Source organism: Eurytemora carolleeae, unplaced genomic scaffold, assembly GCF_000591075.1.
Source record: "Eurytemora carolleeae unplaced genomic scaffold, Eaff_2.0 scaffold1275, whole genome shotgun sequence".
Classification (NCBI taxonomy): Eukaryota; Metazoa; Arthropoda; class Copepoda; order Calanoida; family Temoridae; genus Eurytemora; species Eurytemora carolleeae.
The window spans coordinates 75,803-98,166 of record NW_019397172.1 but is presented as its reverse complement, the minus strand read 5'-3'; the positions used below and the strand labels follow the sequence as shown (position 1 = coordinate 98,166).

At 33.3% G+C, this 22,364-nt stretch overlaps 1 protein-coding gene across 1 annotated transcript; it reads left to right on the top strand.

The window, feature by feature from the left end:
- The first annotated feature begins 12,448 nt into the window (after nucleotides 1-12,448).
- Nucleotides 12,449-21,420, top strand: LOC111712506 (zinc finger and BTB domain-containing protein 18). Its single transcript, XM_023487142.1, has 4 exons — nucleotides 12,449-12,764; nucleotides 18,626-18,898; nucleotides 19,648-20,148; nucleotides 20,246-21,420. The coding sequence occupies exons 1-4, from the start codon at nucleotides 12,674-12,676 to the stop codon at nucleotides 21,025-21,027; spliced, it is 1,647 nt and encodes a 548-aa protein (XP_023342910.1). The 5' UTR covers nucleotides 12,449-12,673; the 3' UTR covers nucleotides 21,028-21,420.
- Nucleotides 21,421-22,364: the final 944 nt, after the last annotated feature.

The following is a 22,364-nucleotide window of genomic DNA, read 5'->3' as shown; positions in this document are numbered from 1 at the left end:
ATTTCTCACTCCCTCTTACATAATCTGTTATCCACTTAAAGGAACTAAAGACGTAAGTTTAAGGAAACCATTTACAGAGAAGCATTTCAGATGACAACGGTATTCGGTAATGATACCCTTTAAACCATTACCTCAGCAATCATAAATAGTTCTTAGTTCTTGTATTCATAATGATATCGAAATATATGTTTTTAAAAACTGACAAATAAAGTTTTTTTTAGCAGTCTGAACTCTGTATACAAGATAGGGAATGATAAATAAGATTATTTTTCTTTTCTCTTTTCAACCCATTCTAGTTAATTTAAATTGTTTTTGTGTTTTTTCAATCCTTTCCGTGCAATGTGCATGTACAAACTTCTACAAGAAATGTTTCCCTTCCTCAAAACATAATCAGTAATATCCATTTTCTAATAAATTTTGGTTTTTATTTGAACTAAAGTGTTCCAATATATTTCTCCCCTCCTTTATCTTATTAGGATGTGTGTAGCGGCAAACTGGGGAAATCTGCGAACTCTGATTGGAGGAAACCAGTGGTCAGTGTAATTCCCGCATTCCCCTGGTCAATTCATTTCAACCAATCAAGAGTAAGGACAGTTTCCCACGGTAACCAGCCAGGATAGATAAACAGATAAATAGATAGATAGATAAAATCAGATAAATAGATGATTAACTAAATGAATTATTTATCCATCTTCTAGTGGGGAATATCATGATAAGGCACTGTTTAAAAGAATACTTTTATTATAAAATTATTTTAAATAAACAAAAAAGGGACTGAAACAAAATTTTGAGTGTTATAAAGAGTGTAACTTCCGATTCACAAGGATACACTTTAAATCCGAGTAACAATGAGAGAATAATCTTCGTTTGTCTTTCCGGAAAGTTTTATTTCCTTCGTTGTCTCGGCCAAATGAATCCGCAAGTCACTTGTAGAGAGAAACTACAGTTGAAAATTATCAATTTTAAGAGAGAATAACAAGGATTTCTTATCATTTTTTTTATAAGACAAAGGTTTGAAGTGTACCGTTGTGAATTGTACATCTCATGTACATGAAGGGAACATACAATTGCGTGCAAAGTTCTTTTGAAAATGCCGAATTGTTTGTTGTACACATTCTGTTGTACACATTCTGTTGTACACATTCTGTTGAAAATTTAATGACAAAATTGGTGCACGTTGCAACGTGCAGGTCAAAACTTGAAAAAGCAGTAAATTTTATAATTAGTTTAATTGGTATAATATCCTAAAAATGAAGACCCCCCCTCCTCTATCCAATTTTCAGGATTTCAAGGATTTGACCAGTATTTTTTAGACCAGGTGACTATATTCTTATTTAAAACTTGTTTTATTTATTTATTATTTAAATTGTTAAAAAATAACATAAAATTTTTTAATTATATGAATATATTCATTACAAACAATAGTGAGAGGAGGGGTATATAATTTACATTAAGATAATTAGGAGTATTATATATTTATTATATATACCGGTGTCTGTAACAAACAGGGGTGGGTCTTAAAAGAATTCCATGGGAGGAGGTGGTGGGAAGGGGGGGGGTAAAACATAAACCAAGAATGAAGGATGAGAAGTGAAGAATATAAACCCCTGGATGACAGCTGGACATGGCTTGGATTGAGGCAGTTAGTAAATCTGATAAAACTGGCTTCTATCTCACACCTGCCTAAATAGATATATAGATAGATAGATTATCATAAAGTTCTAAACAGTGAGATAGATATTGCTATTGGTCAATAACGTTTTTTCTGCTTTGTTTACTTCAAGACCAATAAAAGTTGTTAGTAAACCAAAATAATTTGTCGGCTTTAGTTATTAATTAAGATATGATTTAAAGAACTTATTGTTATAATGGAAAACAAGAAAAAATACTAAATATCTGAATCCAATTAAGCACCACAAAAAATGTTTAACACGAAAGATCAAATCTTAGACTTGGGATCTTAAAAAAAGAAAATGGTTTTTGAAAAATACATGCTTTTTGCTTATTTAGTGTTTATCACACCCCCAATTTCTTGTTCAATGGAATTGAGTCTTGGCCACAATCTCTGATTTTCAAAATCCCATTATATTTGCAACCCAGTTTCATAGACCTTAGATATTTCAAGCTATAGATTATATTAGATTAAATCGTCTAAGTTTGAAATATCAATGAGGTTTACGCTACCAGGCCGCGAAGATATCGGGATTAGAAAATTTGAGTTTGTGACAAAGACTCAATTCCTTTCGACCAATTTGTCTCGATGAAAGTAACAAATATTGTACTGTGGCACATTACATAATATATTTACGTCTATACCAAATATGTTATATATCTATATTGATATCTATTAACTATCTCTGGTTGACAGTATACTGGTATAATTATAACACTAATTTGACCAGCAGTTAGTAGTTGAATAGTTAACTGTTCTATAGTCTATATATATACCACCTGTCTTTATACACCAGTCTTTATTATTTCACAGGAAGATATAGGAAAATAGACAAATAGACAAATAGGACTATAAAACAATTGACGAACAGACACGTGCAAGTATAAAAAAATTACAAATAGACATGGAAATACAGACAAGAAGTAACAATATGTCCGCTTTTCATATACCAGTATTTATTTACTAACAGTAACATGTTGACAAATAGAGACAAATAGACAGAAATACACTTTAAAGTACAGACAGATCATAAGAATTTCGGGTTCATATGAAGCACCTACCAATTTTAAAGCAGCTAGAGCAAGTTGTAATCCCCTTTCAGTGCATGTGAGAAAGACGTATACATGTGGACGCCTGAAAAAAGCTGAAATATATATAGATATAGTTATTCAACACCCAGAACAGTTCAAAATTGAACTTAAACACAATGTACAAACTCTCTATGAATACATTGAGCTGGGTTTCATCGAAACATCAAAAAATGTTTAACCTATAAATTCTTTATTAAGGTCCATGAAAGTGCAGTGCAGAAGATTATTGATGGAAGGATTTTATAATTTCAAATACACACTAAAACTTAATTGGCGAAGCCTTCAGTTAAAATTGCTTGATAAAATATGTTTTCCAAGCTTATAATTACAATCAAGAAAAAATATTTTTTTTTTTCTGTCCTACAAATGCAAACAAGATTTATCGACTCCTTTCATCATTTGTGATTCAAAAACAGGCTTTTGATGCTCAACTATAAATGCAGATCCCAAATCCCAATTTCTTCTCCAAGTATTGCAGAGTTATCCGTCTCTGCTCCTGTATAATATCCACAGCTAAAAACTGAGATTTAATCTAATTATGAAAATGCGGGAAAATATAGAAATGCGGGAGGAAGGCACGTGCCCAACTAAACAGCTGGCAAGCCNCCCTCCCTACCCATTGTTGATCCAACTCATTTGTTATATACACTTAGTAGATATTTTATATAAAACAGACTATAGAGTATACGGCAACAGACAAACCGAAAAACTGTAAAAAAAAACTACAAAGATTATTTTCTGAACGAATGGGAAATAAATTTTTATATTTTTTTATTGAATTTAATACAAAGGGTCGTTTCCACATTTTAGTGCATGGTGGAATTAAGTTTTCTCAACTGGAACCTTAACTTTATTTGATCCAATTATTTTCTTATTTGTATAAATTATCAAAGTATCTTATTTATTATCCAAAACCAAAATCATTTTGGCTCCTTTTGTGGACTTTCGCCATTTTTTTTGTACCATCAGGGGATATTTTCCAATCTCATGCATCATATTTTCAACATATCGCAAAATGATTTTTTAAGGTTTGCCGAAAAAGTCGACAGAAGAATGGTAAGCTTAATAAAGTTTGCCAGGCTTCAACGTTGACCATTGGCTTGGAATGGAAAGCCTGGGNGGTTGACTTTTGATAGTGAGGGTATATGTTGGGGGTGTGTAGGGAGAGGGATACGTGACTGGACATCTGTCCGTTCAGAAAATATTTATTTTATATGATTTTTCATCTTCATCTAGGGTCGCTTTTTCTCGATTCAATTCAATAAACTTGATGCTCAAATTTAGTGTACAATATTTGGTTTCCATTTTTCCTACAACAAATATAAAATGACGAATAATGACTTTAAAATAGCTAAAGATTTTTTCAATTAGTAATTTGTAAAATGCCTCTGATTCCTGCAGGAAATTTATATATTCAATTTATAAAGGTTTAAACTTTAAAAATATCCCTGTGAGGGTGTTTGAAGTGCCAGTAAACAACCTTAATAATAAAACCAACAAAGGATTAAAAGAAAAATGGGGAATAAGTGTTTGTGATAAGTCATTAATTAATTAAATTTTTGTTTGGTTTTCACAATTTATTCATGTCATTCATTATTCATATTTTAAAGATATGTCAGTCAAAGGAACTGAGTCCTTTCCACAAACTCTGATTTTCTAATCCCTATGTCTTTGCAACCTGATGATGTATATTAAGGTCTACGACATTGGGTTACAAAGATAGAGGGAATAGAAATGAGAGTTTGTAAATAGCAAAGACTCAATTTATTAAAAACCAGAGACCGAATTTACATTGGCTCAAACGTGGTTGGTTCCACTTGAAATTGTATTCAATGTTGATTTTAGCCGGCGCTCAATTGGAACCTGTTTTAAGCGGTTCAGCGTCGCAGTTTAAATCATCCTTAAATTCTTTAAATTCGAACTCAGATTTCTACAAAACACTCGTTGTGACTAATTTGAGCATGTTGCAAAGTTTAATCAAAAATATGGAAAAAAAGAATTCTATAAAAATTCTAAATTGTTTAAAAGTTAGATAAAGTATATTTAATCTCAGGTTATTAACAGAGACGGATAGAAGTTTCTAAGTATATTTAATCTCAGGTTATTAACAGAGACGGATAGAAGTTTCTAAGTATATTTAATCTCAGGTTATTAACAGAGACGGATAGAAGTTTCTAAGTATATTTAATCTCAGGTTATTAACAGAGACGGATAGAAGTTTCTAAGTATATTTAATCTCAGGTTATTAACAGAGACGGATAGAAGTTTCTAAGTATATTTAATCTCAGGTTATTAACAGAGACGGATAGAAGTTTCTAAGTATATTTAATCTCAGGTTATTAACAGAGACGGATAGAAGTTTCTAAGTATATTTAATCTCAGGTTATTAACAGAGACGGATAGAAGTTTCTAAGTATATTTAATCTCAGGTTATTAACAGAGACGGATAGANAATCCGCCAAATATAACATTAAACCGGTTTTACGAACTAAATTCTGTTGAAAAATAGATGCAACTTAAATCCGAAAGCCCGAGCCGTATATAAGGCTCAACAACAGCTTAGACCCGAGTCGTATTTTCTTGAACTTTTTAAATCGCCGGCTCTGGTTGGATACCAGGTTTGTAGAGTTAAAGGGACTGGAGGCGTAATTTCAAGGGACCCTCCAGGCAAAGATTGCAATTTCCGATTCACAACGGACCTTTGTTACAATTATTTGGATAATAGTATCATGAAAGACATTATCATTTTTCTACCACAATTGAAAATAATCAATTTTCAAAATTATAAACATTGATATCTAATTTATTCTTGATCAGACATCAAAGCCATTACGTGTTCTGTTGTGAATAGGGAATTGCTATCTTTGCGAAGGTCACATATGCACATATGCTGACAGTCCCTTAAACCATAGTTTTTAACGTTTCAAAGTTTCTTTTATAAACAATATATCTATTTATTTGTGTACGTCTTTAGAAAACATAAGAAATGAAGCGTAGAAGACAACACCTTAATTACTCTAAGGCTGGACATTAGACACAGGTAGAAGAAATTGCCTCTGCTCAGCTAGTTCGGCCTAGTCTAGGCTGGCGGTGGGGAGGGGAAGGGGGGGGTTACACTATGCAAAAATTATAGAACATAGCTAGGAATGATTTATTTTATAATGGAATTGAAATTCTTAGCAGCTTTATTGTTGACTGTTGAATACTTAAATATTCCAATAGAGAGGTTAAAGATTAAAACAATCAAAATTACAAGAACAAAAATATAAGGTTCATTAATAATGGAGAAGAATCTTGACTTCCTTTGATTCTTTTTAATGTTTTTTGTTTGTTTCAGGTATGGAAACCCTCTATTAATTCTTTTTGTTATGATTAGTCTGAACTATTGAAGTTCTTTGTATTTTCGACATTTTGTATTTTTTGTCTTATTGTTGCTGCACATACTTATATGGATTATAGAAGTTTCTAAGTATATTTAATCTCAGGTTATTAACAGAGACGGATAGAAGTTTCTAAGTATATTTTATCTCAGGTTATTAACAGAGATAGATAGAAGTTTCTAAATGTTTGTATTTGGAAGAATCTAGATCAATGTGTGTTTAGCGTCCTATGAGATATAATCAAAGTTTGGAATTTTATACAATTTGATTATATTTTATGATGCTTGTAAGGTGGGGGGCTATCGTATATAGAGAGTAGAGGGGGAGGGGGGTTGTAGAATAAGAGGAATCTTGGAGAGGGGGGAGAAATGCCTCCTGAGGGGTTAAGGTATGTAAGTTATGAGTGTTGTATGAGCTTGAAATTCCAAGCTAGGGTTAACGTATCTAGCCCACTGGGTTGACCATAGGAGCTGACCAAACATTTATTGAAGGTAGGTGTACAAAATAAGAGCTGACCAAACATTTATTAAAGGTAGGTGTACACTATAGGAGCTGACCAAACATTTATCAAATGTAGGTGTACTCAATAGGAGCTGACCAAACATTTATTAAAGGTAGGTGTACATGATTGGAGCTGCTGAAGCATTTATTACAGGTAGGTGTACACTGTAGGAGCAGACCAAACATTTATTAAATGTAGGTGTACACTATAGGAGCTGATTAAACATTTTTTAAAGGTAGGTGAACACGATTGGAGCTGCTGAAGCATTTATTACAGGTAGGTGTACACTGTAGGAGCAGACCAAACATTTATTAAATGTAGGTGTACACTATAGGTTCTGACCAAACATGTATTAAAGGTAGATGTACACTACAGGAGCTGATTAAACATTTATTAAAGGTATGTGTACACTTTATGAGCTGATCAAACATTCATCAAAGGTCAGTGTACACCGTATGGAGCTGACCAAACATTCATCAAAGGTAGGTGTACACCGTATGGAGCTGATCACCAGTGGAGCTCCAGGTTTTTAGCCATTATTACATTTCTACATTTACCATGGTAACCAGTAGAGCTCCAGGTTTTCAGCAATTCTTACATTTCTACATTTACCATGGTCACCAGTAGAGCTCCAGGTTTTTACCAATTCTTACATTTCTACATTTACCATGGTAATCAGTACAGCTCCTGGTTTTCAGCAATTCTTACATTTCTACATTTACCATGGTAACCAGTAGAGCTCCAGGTTTTTAGCCATTATTACATTTCTACATTTACCATGGTAACCATTAGAGCTCAAGGTTTTTACCAATTCTTACATTTGCATAACTTTTTTCCTATAACATATATCCAAAGCCAGAATGTGTTGAATGTAAAATGTGTATTGTTTACTATTCACAATAATAAAGAAAAAGATCAAATTTTGCTAAATTGAAAGTAAGCAATTTCTGTAAGTAAAGTAGATTGAGGACACGTGGATTTAACGGTTCTGTCAATATTCCAGAAAGCTGTTACTTTCGATCACAATTTGACCCATTAAACATAATTTGTTAGCCTTTTTATTAAATACTTTTTTGTTGGCATATGCATTTTGAATAAAAATTTATAAAATAAACAAATCCGTAAAATAAATGATTATTGAATTAAAGACCAAAACACGTTTGATTTCAAATAGAAGAAACCGAATGCTGGTCACTCTGGTTAGTCCGGTGTGAGGAGCGATGCTAGATTGGAAACAAATTAAATATGAAGAATAAAAACAATATTTACAAAGCTAATCAAAATTTAGGAAATTGTGATGTGGCATGTTTGCACCGTGGACTGTGGAGAATATATATAGTTTCTAAATACCATTCTTTGTAACAAACCTAGATGCTACTTCTCTAACGATTACTTGACTCACAGTCTAATGAAATTCTCTCTAACTAAATCTCTAGCCAAAACTCAAGGCTCTGTATACGTCCGTTCAGATCAATTAATGATATTCAACTAACTTTATTTATAAACAGGTAGAATGAACTGACCGGGCTAGCCCGGCTGGGTCAACATACAAAATAATTAAGATACTAATAATTATGAATACAGATAATAAATTAGAATTGCACATCATGGTAGAATACACTTCACATGGATAGTTAGAATAGATAGATAGTTAGGATAGATAGTTAGGATATATGGATAGTTAGGATGGATAGATAGTTAGGATAGATATATAGTTAGGATAGATAGATAGGATAGATAGATAGTTAGAATAAATAGTTAGGATAGATGGATAGTTAGGATAGATAGATAGTTAGGATAGATAGATAGGATAGATAGATAGTTAGGATAGATAGATAGGATAGATAGATAGAAAGACGGAAATAGAACAAAGTAAAAAACAACTGAAATCCACGCAAAAAATTCATCCATTTACAGAAGAATTTGTGGATTGATTAACGAATTAAAATTAACTGATTCCTTATTGATGAATATATAAAAATACAATGAAAGAATTTTGTTTCAAATTAATATTGATTTGGTCCAATGTCCTTTTCCACTAAATTGTTGATCTTCCATCTGCTCGCTTGAAAAGGAAAACAAAAGAGAAAAAGAAAAAGAAAGACAGATAGAAAGGTTTTTATCTAGGTATATGGTCTGGAACAATATGGAAATTAAAGAATGCTGTATTGAAAGAATTCCTCCTCCTGTAGATAGACAGATAGATAGATAGATAGATAGAGAGATATATAGATGGACCCTCTACCCTCTGCCTCCAGCTAAATAGAGACTTTGATCACATCTTCAAAAATATTATCAGACACACATTGACGGACAAACAGTATTTTTCCCTGTAAGAGATTATCACAAAAAGTGCTCGTAGACCAGTAGACCAGTAGATCAAATTATCATTAAACTAATAGACCTGCTGACCATTAGATAAAATCATTTAGTAGACCAGATCCTAGACCAGTAGACCTTTAGTTAGTAGGCGCGCCTGTAGATCAGTAGAACAGTAGCCCGGTAGAACAGTATTCCAGTAGAACAAAAGTCCAGTAGAACAAAAGTCCAGTAGAACAAAAGTCCAGTAGAACAGTAGCCCAGTAGAATGTTGTCCAGTAGAAAAGTAATCCAATAGAATTTAACATTAGCCCAGTAGAGCTGTAGTCCAGTAGAACAGTAGTCTATTAGAACAGTAGTCCAGTAGAACAGTAGTCCAGTAGAACAGTAGTCCAGTAGACAAAAGTCCAGTAGAACAAAAGTCCAGTAGAACAGTAGCCCAGTAGAATGTTGTCCAGTAGAAAAGTAATCCAATAGAATTTAACATTAGCCCAGTAGAGCAGTAGTCCAGTAGAACAGTAGTCCAGTAGAACAGTAGTCCAGTAGAACAGTAGTCCAGTAGAACAGTAGTCCAGTAGAACAGTAGACCAATAGCCCAAAAAATCTGTAACTAACACAGAACCAGAAATAAATGTTTCATTGGAATACAATTTTGAAATGTGTTTAATATATCTCGTTGGTTATTTCCCGATTAGCTCCTAGAGATTAGCTTAAACGGTAGGTATAGATGACATGTTGATAGCTTTAAACCAGGATATTACATTGATAGATAGCTAGGTAGATAGATAGATAGATAGCTAAACTTGGAAACAAGTATATAAAAGATCATCTTGATACACTTCGGAGAACACAAACTTATAATATATACACATACATACATCGATAATAGAACACAGATAGTAGGAGGAACAAATATTCTATGTTGTAAACACATTTTAGAACACAGATAGTAGGAGGAACAAATATTCTACGTTACAAACACATTCTAGAACACGGATAGTAGGAGGAACACATATTCTAAATTGTAAACACATTCTAGAACACGGAGAGTAGGAGGAACACATATTCTACGTTGTAAACACATTCTAGAACATAGATAGTAGGAGGAACACATATTCTACGTTGTAAACACATTCTAGAACACAGATAGTAGGAAGAACACATATTCTACTTCATGAACACATATTAGAACACAGATAGTATGAAGAACACATATTCTACTTCATGAACACAAAATAGAACACAGATAGTAGGAGGAACACATATTCTACGTTGTAAACACATTCTAGAACACAGATAGTAGGAAGAACACATATTCTACTTCATGAACACATAATAGAATACAGATAGTAGGAGGAACACATATTAACATGACCAAGGTTAAATTTTAGGCATAATTTTAAAGAAGAAACAAATTAAATTAAATATATTGGACAGAACACAATCTTGGACAGAAAACTAAATTATTTTGGAAGTGCGCACAATTAAATTTAAACGATAATCAATCAATCAATCAATCGGGTTTTAGATAAAGCTTGCAGGTTACTCAGTATATATGTTAAACAATTAGAAAGCATCAAAGCAAACAATACATATTTTGGAAAATTTTTGAAAAAAAACATATACAAACAAAACTGACAGACACTTGATACACGAATACCCTGACCTGCGTGAAAGTGCGGTATCTTGACAGCCTAGAATACAGAAATCGACATGTCTTTGTACCACTCTTCAGACTTCAATATACAAACCACAATCAAGATCAAATACACCAAACCTTACATCGAAAAAATATTTTTGCTTTATTTAAATATTTCGAATATTGTATCAGGAATGAGTTATTTGTCTATCAAAAAAAAACCTTGAACTTCCAAAAATGATTTCTGCGACTTTTACAGTGTCGTAAACACTTAAATAATAAACTGGGGGAAACTATTTTCATTATCTTGAAAATTGATCTTTTAAATTGATTAAGCAGACCCAGTTTCCCCTGTCCTAGATCTATATCTGACTTGCGTTGGATATCAGAAAGAATTTGGCACTAAGGTGGAAATCTGTGTGATGTGACGTGATCTGGGTATTGAGGCTTGTTGTGAGGTATGGTAGGTCTCACAGGTTTAAGAACATATATGGAGGTATAACAGGACTTAGAGGTTCAGGTACATATGTGAAGGACAACAGGCCTCGTGGATTTCAGAACATATATAAAGGTTTAGCAAGTCTCACAGATTCAAAAACATATATGGATGTATAACAGGTCTCAGAGGTTCAAGTACATATATGGCGGATAGCAGGCGTCTTGGATTTTAGAACCAATATAGAGGTATCGGAGGTGTAACATGTTACAGAACAGTTATGGAGGTCCGAAGGTCTCACGGGTTCAAGAACAAATATTTAGGTCTAGCAGGGTGTACATATTCGAGCGCATGTTAAAAGGTATAGCAGATAATACGGTGGTAGGCGATAATACCAATATAACGAAGACGACTTTTTTCTTGAAGTTTTAATTGTTTACAAGCTTTTTTCGAATTACAAGTTTACAAGTAATTAATTAGAAGCTTTTTTAATTGGCATATTCTCTTTGTTTCCATGTTTTGGGTATCCTTGCTATTTAAAAGCTTAATATAAGTCAAAATTTATATCGAAAGTCGTCTTCATTATATTGATATTATGGCCTACCACCGTAGCATAAGTTTAAGCTAAAGTTAAAAATCTGGCGAATAGTTTTTTGGGGTTGTTACATTTACAGTTGAAGTTTATATTGTGTGTGAATGTTATGTATATAAGTTAACTAGGCTAGTTTAACGAGCATATGATAAATTATCTAAACAATCCCTTATTGAAATTTACAATCCCTTAATCTGTGTACATTTTAATTAGCTGGCTGAGACTGGATATTCAAAATTTACCTTATTTTATGATTAAAAATCTATTCTATTAATAAATTTTACGCCATTCAACAACCATTGTATCCTCCGGTCCTGTGCTCTAACCCATGACACCTGGCGTATTCCTCCGGTGTTGTACTCTTATTCGTGAAACTTGTTGTGAGACCCCGGTGTTTTGCTCTAACCTGTAGGACCCGATGACGTAATCTAACCTGTGAAACATGTCGTGAGCCTTGCTGTAAGCCAAAGTGCTATACTCTAACCCGTGAAATCTGCCATGAGCCACCGTTCTTTACCTAACCCTTGAGACCTTGCCCCTGGTCTTGTACTTAACCGAGTGAGACCTGCCGTGAGCCTTGGTTGTGTTGTACCCCCCCCCCCCCTGAGCCCCAGTGTGGTACTCTACCCCATGACACCTGAAGTGAACCTTGTGTTGTACTCTACACCGTGAGACCTGTCATGAGCCTCTGTGCTGTACTCTATCCCGTGAGACCTGCCGTGAGCCCCGGTGTCGTACTCTACTCCGTGAGACCTGTCGTGAGCCCCGGTGTGGTCAGGAAGGTCCAAGGGTGGCGGCAGATCAGTAAAAGCAATTTCAGTTCTAGTCTGCGCTCCGTACTGGTCGGGTTGACTGAACCGTACTCCAGTATATAAACAGATACAGGAGAACAGATACTTCAGTCCAAGAATATTATAAACATACTGGAAAACACAAACTTTTCCCAGTGAAAGAGAATAAATGCATAGTTTGGTTTAAAAGGAAGAATTGAAAGGATGAGGATATGAAGACTATTTGAAGAAAGAACTATTTTGACGGAGAGATGAGCATTTATCTTGAGAAAATGGGAGATACACAAACTCATCTTAATCTTCTTCTTCTTCATCAGATATATAAACCCAATAATATACCAGGTATAAAGCATCCAAACTCAAAAACAAGAATAAAATAATCAATCTCATTTTTGTAAAATATGTAATTTGAAGTGACCCAAGATTTGTTCACAAGAGTGAGACTTTAAAACGAACCATACGAATTTTTTTCATATTTATTTTTCACATGTTTGGTTCCCTTCTTTGTCAAATTATTCCATTTACCCAGAAAAGACTTCATTAAAGACAGATTACCAAATTATTGCTATATCGTCATATTTAAAGAATTTTAAATCTTCATTAAAGATTTATAATCCTTTGTTAGTAACCCTGTAGAAAAAAAGTTTATTCATTCTGAGTAAGGATCATCTCAGCAATTTTTTACACTTCTATGATGTTCATTTGCATTTAAAAAAGAAGATATTTTTAATCAATGTATTCTATTTAATGATTTTAAGGACATTATTTTGTTCGCTAAAGATATTTCTTAAAATGAGGATGAGTGTAAATTAAGCTCACAATTCCGTTTAGTAAAATTTATATAAAAGAAATATCTAAACTAAGGGGGTTATACATATAAGGAACTAAATGCAAAGAGAGAAGGATAGATAGATAAATGAAAAAAATCGAAGGATAGATTCAGTGATAACCAGAAAGCTTTGAAATAGGAAGTCGACTTTTAAATAGTCCAATGGACATGAAACAGAGAAATTGTGCAGTGTAAACAGACCTATTTCGCTTAATAAGTAATTTAATAACTTACTAGTTAAGCTATATTTGTTTTCTGGCTATCAATTTAGCTAAATAGATAGATACAAGAATAGATGGATACATATATATAAAGAATAATATATAGAAAGAAGAATAGATGGATACATGTATATAAAGAATAATATAAAGATAGAAGAATAGATGAATACATGAATATAAAGAATAATACATAGATAGAAGAATAGATGGATACGTGTATATAAAGAATAATATATAGATAGGAGAATAGATGGATACATGTAAATAAAGAAGAATATATATAGATAGAAGAATAGATGGATACATGTATATAAAGAATGATATATAGATAGAAGAATAGATGGATACATGTATATAAAGAATGATACATAGATAGCAGAATAGATGGATAGATAGACAGATAGATATAAGTTCTAGAAAGTAAGATCTGAAGAGACATAAAGGACGGAAAATAGCGGATGCTGGTATGAAACCATTGTATTGTTATAATAGTAACCAGATTTTATACTACACTGACTTTACGATTGCTTCTTCTATTCTATACTTAATACGCCCTCCCCCCCCCCTTCCCCCTCTTTTCCCCTTCCTTTAAACCCCTTTTTATCCCCTGTCACACTTCTTCTTATATTAACCGTTCATATTCTTCCATCGATATCATTTATTCCTATTATTCCCACTATTTACTATTTTCCTATCCCTTTAGTTTCAATAATCCTACTTCTTCAGTTTCTATGTTCAATCCTCTCTAGTTTCTATAATCCTATCTCTTTAGTTTCTATAATCCTACCTTTTCAGTTTCTATTTTCCAACCTCTTTAGCTTCTATATTCCAATCTCTTTAGTTTCTATATTCCTATCTCTTTAGTTTCTATATTCCAACCTCTCTAGTTTTTGAATTCAATCCTCTCTCGTTTCTATATTCCCATCTCTTTTGCTTCTATAATCCTACCTTTTAAGTTTCTATATTCCTACCTCTCTCGGTTCTTTGTTCCCACCTCTCTAGTTTCTATTTTCCTACCTCTTCAGTTTCTATATTCCCACCTCTCTAGTTTCTATATTCCTGCCTCTCTAGTTTCTCTATTTCTACATCTCTAGTTTCTATATTCCTATCTCTGTAGTTTCTATAATCCTACCTTTTCAGTTTCTATATTTCAACCTGTCTAGTTTCTATTTTCCTATCGCTTTAATTTCTATAATCCTACTTTTTCAGTTTCCTTATTTTAACCTCTTTAGTTTCTATTTTTCTAAATCTTTAGTTTCTATAATCCTACCTCTTCAGTTTCTATATTCAATCCTCTCTCGTTACCATATTTCTACCTCTTTAGATTACAAATTCATACCGCTCTAATTTCTATATTTCCTACCTCTCCAGTTTCTATATTCCAACCTCTCTAGTTTCTATATTTCCTACCTCTGCAGTTTCTATATTCCCACCTCTCTAGTTTCTATATTCCTACCTCTCTGGTTTCTATATTCCTACCTCTCTGGTTTCTCTATTTCTACCTCTCTAGTTTCTCTTTTTCTACCTCTCTAGTTTTTCTATATTCTTATCTCTGTAGTTTCTATATTCCCACCTCTCTAGTTTCTATATTACTTCCTCTCTAGTTTCTATATTCCTACCTCTCTAGTTTCTCTATTTCTACCTCTCTAGTTTCTCTATTTCTACCTCTCTAGTTTCTATATTCCAACCTCTCTAGTTTCTATATTCCTACCTCTCTAGTTTCTGTATTCCAGCCTCTCTAGTTTCTATATTCCTACCTCTCTACTTTCTATAGTTCTACCTCTCTAGTTTCTATATTCCTACCTCTCTAGTTTCTCTATTTCTACCTCTCTAGTTTCTCTATTTCTACCTCTCTAGTTTCTCTATTTCTACCTCTCTAGTTTCTCTATTTCTACCTCTCTAGTTTCTATATTTCTAACTCTCTAATTTCTCTATTTCTACCTCTCTAGTTTCTATATTTCTACCTCTCTAGTTTCTATATTTCTTACTCTCTAGTTTCTCTATTTCTACCTCTCTAGTTTCTCTATTTCTACCTCTCTAGATACTTGAAATATTTTATTGGCTGAAAAATATTTGTGGTGTGAAGGGTTTACGGTTCTCTGCTCCTTAGCTTTACTTTATTACTTTTCGATGGTTTCTTTTTTAATAAAATATTATTATTACTTTTCGAGGGTTTCTTTTTTAATAAAACATAAATTTTACGTCGCTTATGGAAATATTTTTGAAGTATTTACATGTATAATATAAATTATTATATTCTTAAAAGTGAAGGGGGAAGGATGAAGGGTGATAAAGGTGCATGAATTGAAGTTTTAATATTAGCCGGATAAACACTATTCCAGAAATCTGAGAGAACCTAAAGATTTTAATCTTTATGATCTCATTTTTCCTGTATTTTGGTGCCATTTTACGCGGGGTTTCCGCTAGGATGAGATAGCATTTGCAAATCGCATTTCAGCCGCAATATGTATAAATATATCTTTAGTGACGGTTCTATGAAGTATATTATTTCAGGCGGATCATTCTTCTCTCTGATTGATATCATTCTAAATAACTAGATAACTAACTGACTTCCCTGCGGCCTAGTTTCATCGCATTGCAAGAAATACCTAAAATAAGCCATAATCAGAAAAATCGCTTCTCTCTTGACCTTACTACGCGGTAAAAACAAGGAAGAGTTCTTTCTTCATGTTTTCTAGATTATAAAGAATTCAAAGTTTAACCTAAACACGTCAGTTTTAGTTCTAATTATACATATTCTGCTAAACAGGAACAATTTTAATTTTTCCAGGTTGTTTTAACATAATTGAAACCATTTAATTTTTTAACTTTGTAATAAGTTTTTTTATTTGCAATTTAAAAGTTATACTTTTTAACCTGAAGTCAAATTTCAAGATTATTACGTTGGTAGGGTTACTTAACATCATAAATAATAATCAGTTTATGAAAATAATATTAATAAATAAAATAATTATGGTGGACTATGAGAACCACTGTATCCATGTATAAACTAGAGCTGGGGAGGATCCTGTGACATGTTTTTAAATTATTAAATATATATATAAACCTCTATACTTGTTGAAATAATATCGAAGGTCAAACCTTCATGATCTATCTTCACTTTTATCCAGGATGTTATATAAGACTAAATAAAGGGGGTTTAAGAAAAATTAATGTTGAAAAAACTCTGATATTATGAATTTGTTCTGGGACACCCTGGTAAACTGAATATATTCTGGGACACCCTGGTCTACTAATATATTCTGGAACACCCTGGGCAACTGTATATATTATGGGACACCCTGGTTAACTGAATATATTCTGGGACACCCTGGTCTACTAATATATTCTGGAACACCCTGGTCAACTGTATATATTATGGGACACCCTGGTTAACTGAATATATTATGGGACACCCTGGTCAACTGAATATATTCTGGGACACCCTGGTCAACTGAATGTATTATGGGACACCCTTGTCAACTGAATATATTATGGGACACCCTGGTCAACTGAATATATTATGGGACACCCTGGTGAACTGGTTATATTCTGGGTTACCCGGCCCTGGTCAACTGAATATATTATGGGACTCCCTGGTCAACTGAATATATTCTGGGACACCCTGGTCAACTGAATATATTATGGGACTCCCTGGACATATTCTGGGACACCCTGGTCAACTGAATATATTATGGGACTCCCTGGTCAACTGAATATATTATGGGACTCCCTGGTCAACTGAACATATTCTGGGACACCCTGGTCAACTGAATATATTATGGGACTCCCTGGTCAACTGATTATATTCTGGGGACACCCTGGTCAACTGAATATATTCTGGGACACCCTGTTCAACTGAATATATTCTGGGACACCCTGGTCAACTGAATATATATTTCTAGTTTTCCAAGTTTCTAGTTCCAGTTGACTAGGCTTTGTTTAAAAAGAATTGTTGCTAAAAAAGGGTAAAATGTGAAATTCTGACAGTCATCCTGTTTTTCCAACAAGGGTCTTTGTGATCTCAATTCAGAAATACAAAACTTTGTTTTCTCTTTAATTCATACTTTCTGAGGTCAACATTTAGCCCTACTTATATCTAGAGAACAATTAAACAGAAGTATTATAGGAGATAATTGATATCCAGGGCTTTTGTTTAACACAGCTGTTACTTCATATCCTTCCAGATATCATCCTTTCATTCACTCATTCATCATCCTTCTCATATCTTGATTCATTCACTCATTCATCCTCCTCCTCATATCTTGATTCATTCACTCATTCATCATCCTCCTCATATCTTGATTCATTAACTCATTAATCATCCTCCTTATATCTTGATTCATAACTTTTTGACTTTTTAAACTTCATGTTCTTTGTCTTCAAGACTTACAGGAAGATACACTGACTCAGTTAAGAGATATATAGATAGATAGCTAGATAATAGATAGTTTAATGAATAGATAGATAGATAGATAGATAGACATATAGATAGATAGATAAATAGATATATAGATAGATAGATAGATAGATAGATAGATAGATAGATAGATAGATAGATAGATGGATAGATAGATAGATAGATAGATAGATAGATAGATAGATAGATAGATAGATAGATAGATAGATAGATAGATATAGACAGATAGATAGATAGATAGATTAGATAGATAGATAGATAGATAGATAGATAGATTGATTGATAGATAGATAGACAGATAGATAGATAGATAGATAGATAGATAGATAGATAGATAGATAGATAGATAGATAGATAGATTGATAGAATTTTATAGATATAATTAGATAGATAGATAAGAAGAAAGAACACCCCAAACTAGATGAAACACTCCAATAATTCAGTTTCTATTCTCTAGTTCTGACTTGAATGAAGAATTATTAGGCTGTATCTGTCTCCTCTGCTCTATTCAAAGCAGAAAATTCAGACTTTTATTCAGGGATAAACCATTCTCAATTTTTATCAACCCTGTCTTTAAACTTATTCCTCTCGTGGATATATTTTCAGTTGATTAATGGAGAAAATCATCTTAGTTTCTAATGCACTCTTTCTTTGGCAACCTTGTATTGCTTGAGGGTTTTAAGTTTTGGCCTGATTAATGGGTAAATTGTGTATTTAACCCTTTTTATTTCAGTTAACCCTAGAGTGGGCGGTGATGTTGTGAGCTGTGGTAGCTGTGGTGAGGAATTCTCTCTCTCCTCCCTCTCATCATTTATCCAGCACAAGAGTTTACCTTGCTCCCCCACAAACCACAACAACAAGTTTAAAACAAATCCAAGAAAATATGTTGAAAATCCACGAACCTCTCCTGACTCAGCTGGAGCTGATAATGATTCCAGAGTTGAGAGCAGTTCACAGAGCAGCAGAAAAACTGCTTCAGATGCAGCAACCAATACTGTCAACACAGGTACACACACATCCTCCAAAATAAATCATAAGGAATTGATTCTTTGCCGCATTTGTCTGCATTTCTAATCCTATATATATGCAACCCAATGCCCGCTGATTAGATATTTTAAACTATGAATTTTGTTAGACCGAATAATCAAAGTTTGAAATATCAAAGGTTTACACCAAAAGGTTATAAAATTTGAGATTGCAGCAAAGGATCAATTCCTTTACAAACGTCAAGATAGGTTTGTATAATTTTGGTCCAAGAAATCAGGACGCTTCGCGATCTTTTAGATTTAAAATTTAACACACACGAAACAGGCATTTGTATTATGTTATGTATGTATATAGTTCGTTTGATATGATCTAGGCAAAGCTATATATCTAAAGTTCAACTCAATATTATGGTCTATAACTCAAACTTTTAACCTAATTAACTGCTCTGAGCATACTGCACCGTATTCCACGAATAAAAGTATATATGTACGCGTAAAATATTCTTATTGATTGATAAACATCTATCTATCTCTATAAAAGAGTTCAATATATTGTATGGTTTTGTATCCCTAAAAAATAATATAAATATAAATATCATGAAAACTGTAGATTGAAAATATTAGAATCTGAATATTTATGTTGAGCAACTGGTGTTGGTTGATCAAATATTCATCCTCAATTCGTTCCCCTCACGCAGTTTACAGGCTATTAATGATAATTAGTAATTGATTGATTGATTTATTTAATTATAATCTTTCTCTTTTACAGAGCCAAGTGTTTATCCGTGTATTCACTGTCAACGTCATCTCTTCACTGCTCTAGAGCTTGTAGAGCATATTCACTCTGCTCATGGTATCACGCTCTTCACCAAACCTGAACCTAAACTAGAGTACCCATATCTTCTCCAGGATAGGTTCGGACCACTGTATCCTTCTCTCCAGGGACATATAGATTCTCTCCTTTTATCCCATCTCCGAGGATATACTGGATATACAGGGTTCAATCCATTCTTTCAAGAACCTTCTTTTAAAATAGATGCAAAACCTAGTCCTGTTATATCAGGGTACCTTCCAAAACTGTATCCAGATATAAACCTTAATACAGAAGACAAAATCAAAGACGAAGCAGGGACGGAAAGAAAAAGTCCTGATTCTCTGAACCCGGAGATAAGTTGTCAAGAAGAGAGGAAGGATACATCATCCTCTCCATCAACTACCTTCTTAGAGAATAAAACTGACCGGCCTACTTCTGCCGGAGGAATATCGTCAGGTAGAGTTTTTTCTTAGTTTAATCCATATTTTTATTTCTGTTTCAAAATTTAAATTTTGAAAAAAATATTTCAATAGTTAACAATAGATTATTCTAGGTTCCGTGGATGAAAATCTGATAGAAGAAGAGAGCATGGACGCAGATGAAAGTGTGGATGTAGACGAGAGTATTGAGGAGGCACAGGATCTATCAATCAAGCGTCCGTTAGACGGGACGGAGAACAGCTGTGTCCGGGATATAATGGATAAGTTTGGATTCTCCCACATCAAGGAGTACGAGGAGGCATACAAGAAAGCCTTGAAAGAGTCGGAGACGGTTAAACAGGAGAAGGAGAACTGTGATCAAAACCGGAGAGAAAACCTTTACGCCGGTACCTGGAACCCAGCTGTAGACAGAATCCGAGTATCCACCAATCTTTTGGAGAAAAATCCGCATCCGGTCAAACGTAGATCCTCGTTGAAGGATTTACCCCTGCCCCCCGGTATACAGCTTCCTCCAATGGAACCAAGTGCAATTAAATCTTTTGTTGAGAAAGGTCGATTGGACGCTTTGTTCGATCCTCAGACGAGAAAAGAACTTATTGGCAAGGGACGGAACGATACTTGCGAGTACTGCGGAAAAGTATTTAAGAATTGTTCTAATCTGACAGTACACAGAAGATCCCACACTGGAGAGAAACCATATAAATGTGAACTATGTCCCTACAGCTGTGCACAAAGCAGTAAACTAACAAGACACATGAAAACCCATGGTCGGCACGGTCGCGACATTTTTAAGTGTCGATTTTGCGACATGCCGTTCAGTGTGACAAGCACACTGGAGAAACATATGCGGAAATGTGTTGCACATAAAAATCAGCAAAACAGCACAATTTCATGACATGTCAACCAAAGAAAAAATTACAAAGATTTTTAGCAAAATTTCTCCGTTCCAAAAATGAATTTGTAAATGCCCAGACCAAAGCTAGTCTAACAGTACCATCTTTTAAAATATTTTTATTCATAAGCCCTCTTATGCTCTTTAACCAAATTTTTATATATTTTTATTACATAAAGTTAAAACAAGCAAATAATGTTGTAACAGCGCAAACATATTTTTCTCTAGCATTTAAACTAATTATTCTTATCTGTACACACACACCCAGTAACACACCCAGTGTAAAAAAGTATTGAAAGATTTCATAAATTTTGTTTTTCTTTCTTTTTACTGTATATTTTGGTTACAGCTTTAATGTTTTATCATATATCATGTATTGATATAAATGTGTATTTATTATATCAATTATTATTAAAATAAACGTGTCTAGATCATTGGATGAAAACATTCAAACAAGGGAGGGATGAGAGAGAGAAATTGTATTAATTTCATCGTCGCTAAAGCAAAAACTTGAAATCCAAGCTGTTTCCAATTTATTAGTATACATTCTAAACTGTCATCGGGATTTGCTGATAACGTTTAGAAAATAAGTTCAATTATAAAATATGATTTAAGATTTTCAATGGATGTTCAGAAAGCCTAAAGGGTAAACATTTAAAGTTTGCGAACTTATAAAGGATTGTAGGATACAAGAAAACTATGAATGTGAGGGGGGGGNTGAATAGCTAGCTCTACATATACCTGTGTATATAATGTATTGATAAAACTACAGATAGTTAGACGAATAGTTAGTTAGATAGGTTTCTATATATTTGAATAGCTAGCTCTACATATACCTGTGTATATAATGTATTGATAAAACTACAGATAGTTAGACGAATAGTTAGTTAGATAGGTTTCTATATATTTGAATAGCTAGCTCTACATATACCTGTGTATATAATGTATTGATAAAACTACAGATAGTTAGACGAATAGTTAGTTAGCTAGGTTTCTATATATTTAAATAGCTAGCTCTACATATACCTGTGTATGTAATGTATTGTATTCCCACTGTCCGTTTCTATTTATTGATGCGAAGACAAAATAATTTAATTTTTAGACGAAAAAGTCGTAAACAAGTTTGTATCTCTAGCTGACCAGTTGTATAGATTGTATACCTGGAAACTAGAATTATCTACCTCCAGTTATACCTAGAACTAGAAGTAATAGAGAAATATATTATTTTCAACTCATTATCTTACATCAGAGCAGTTCTTAAAAATCTGTTCTTTTTAACTGTCCACTATAGGGTGTCAAGGTAAATATATCCACTACCGGGTGTCCAGGTAAAAACATCC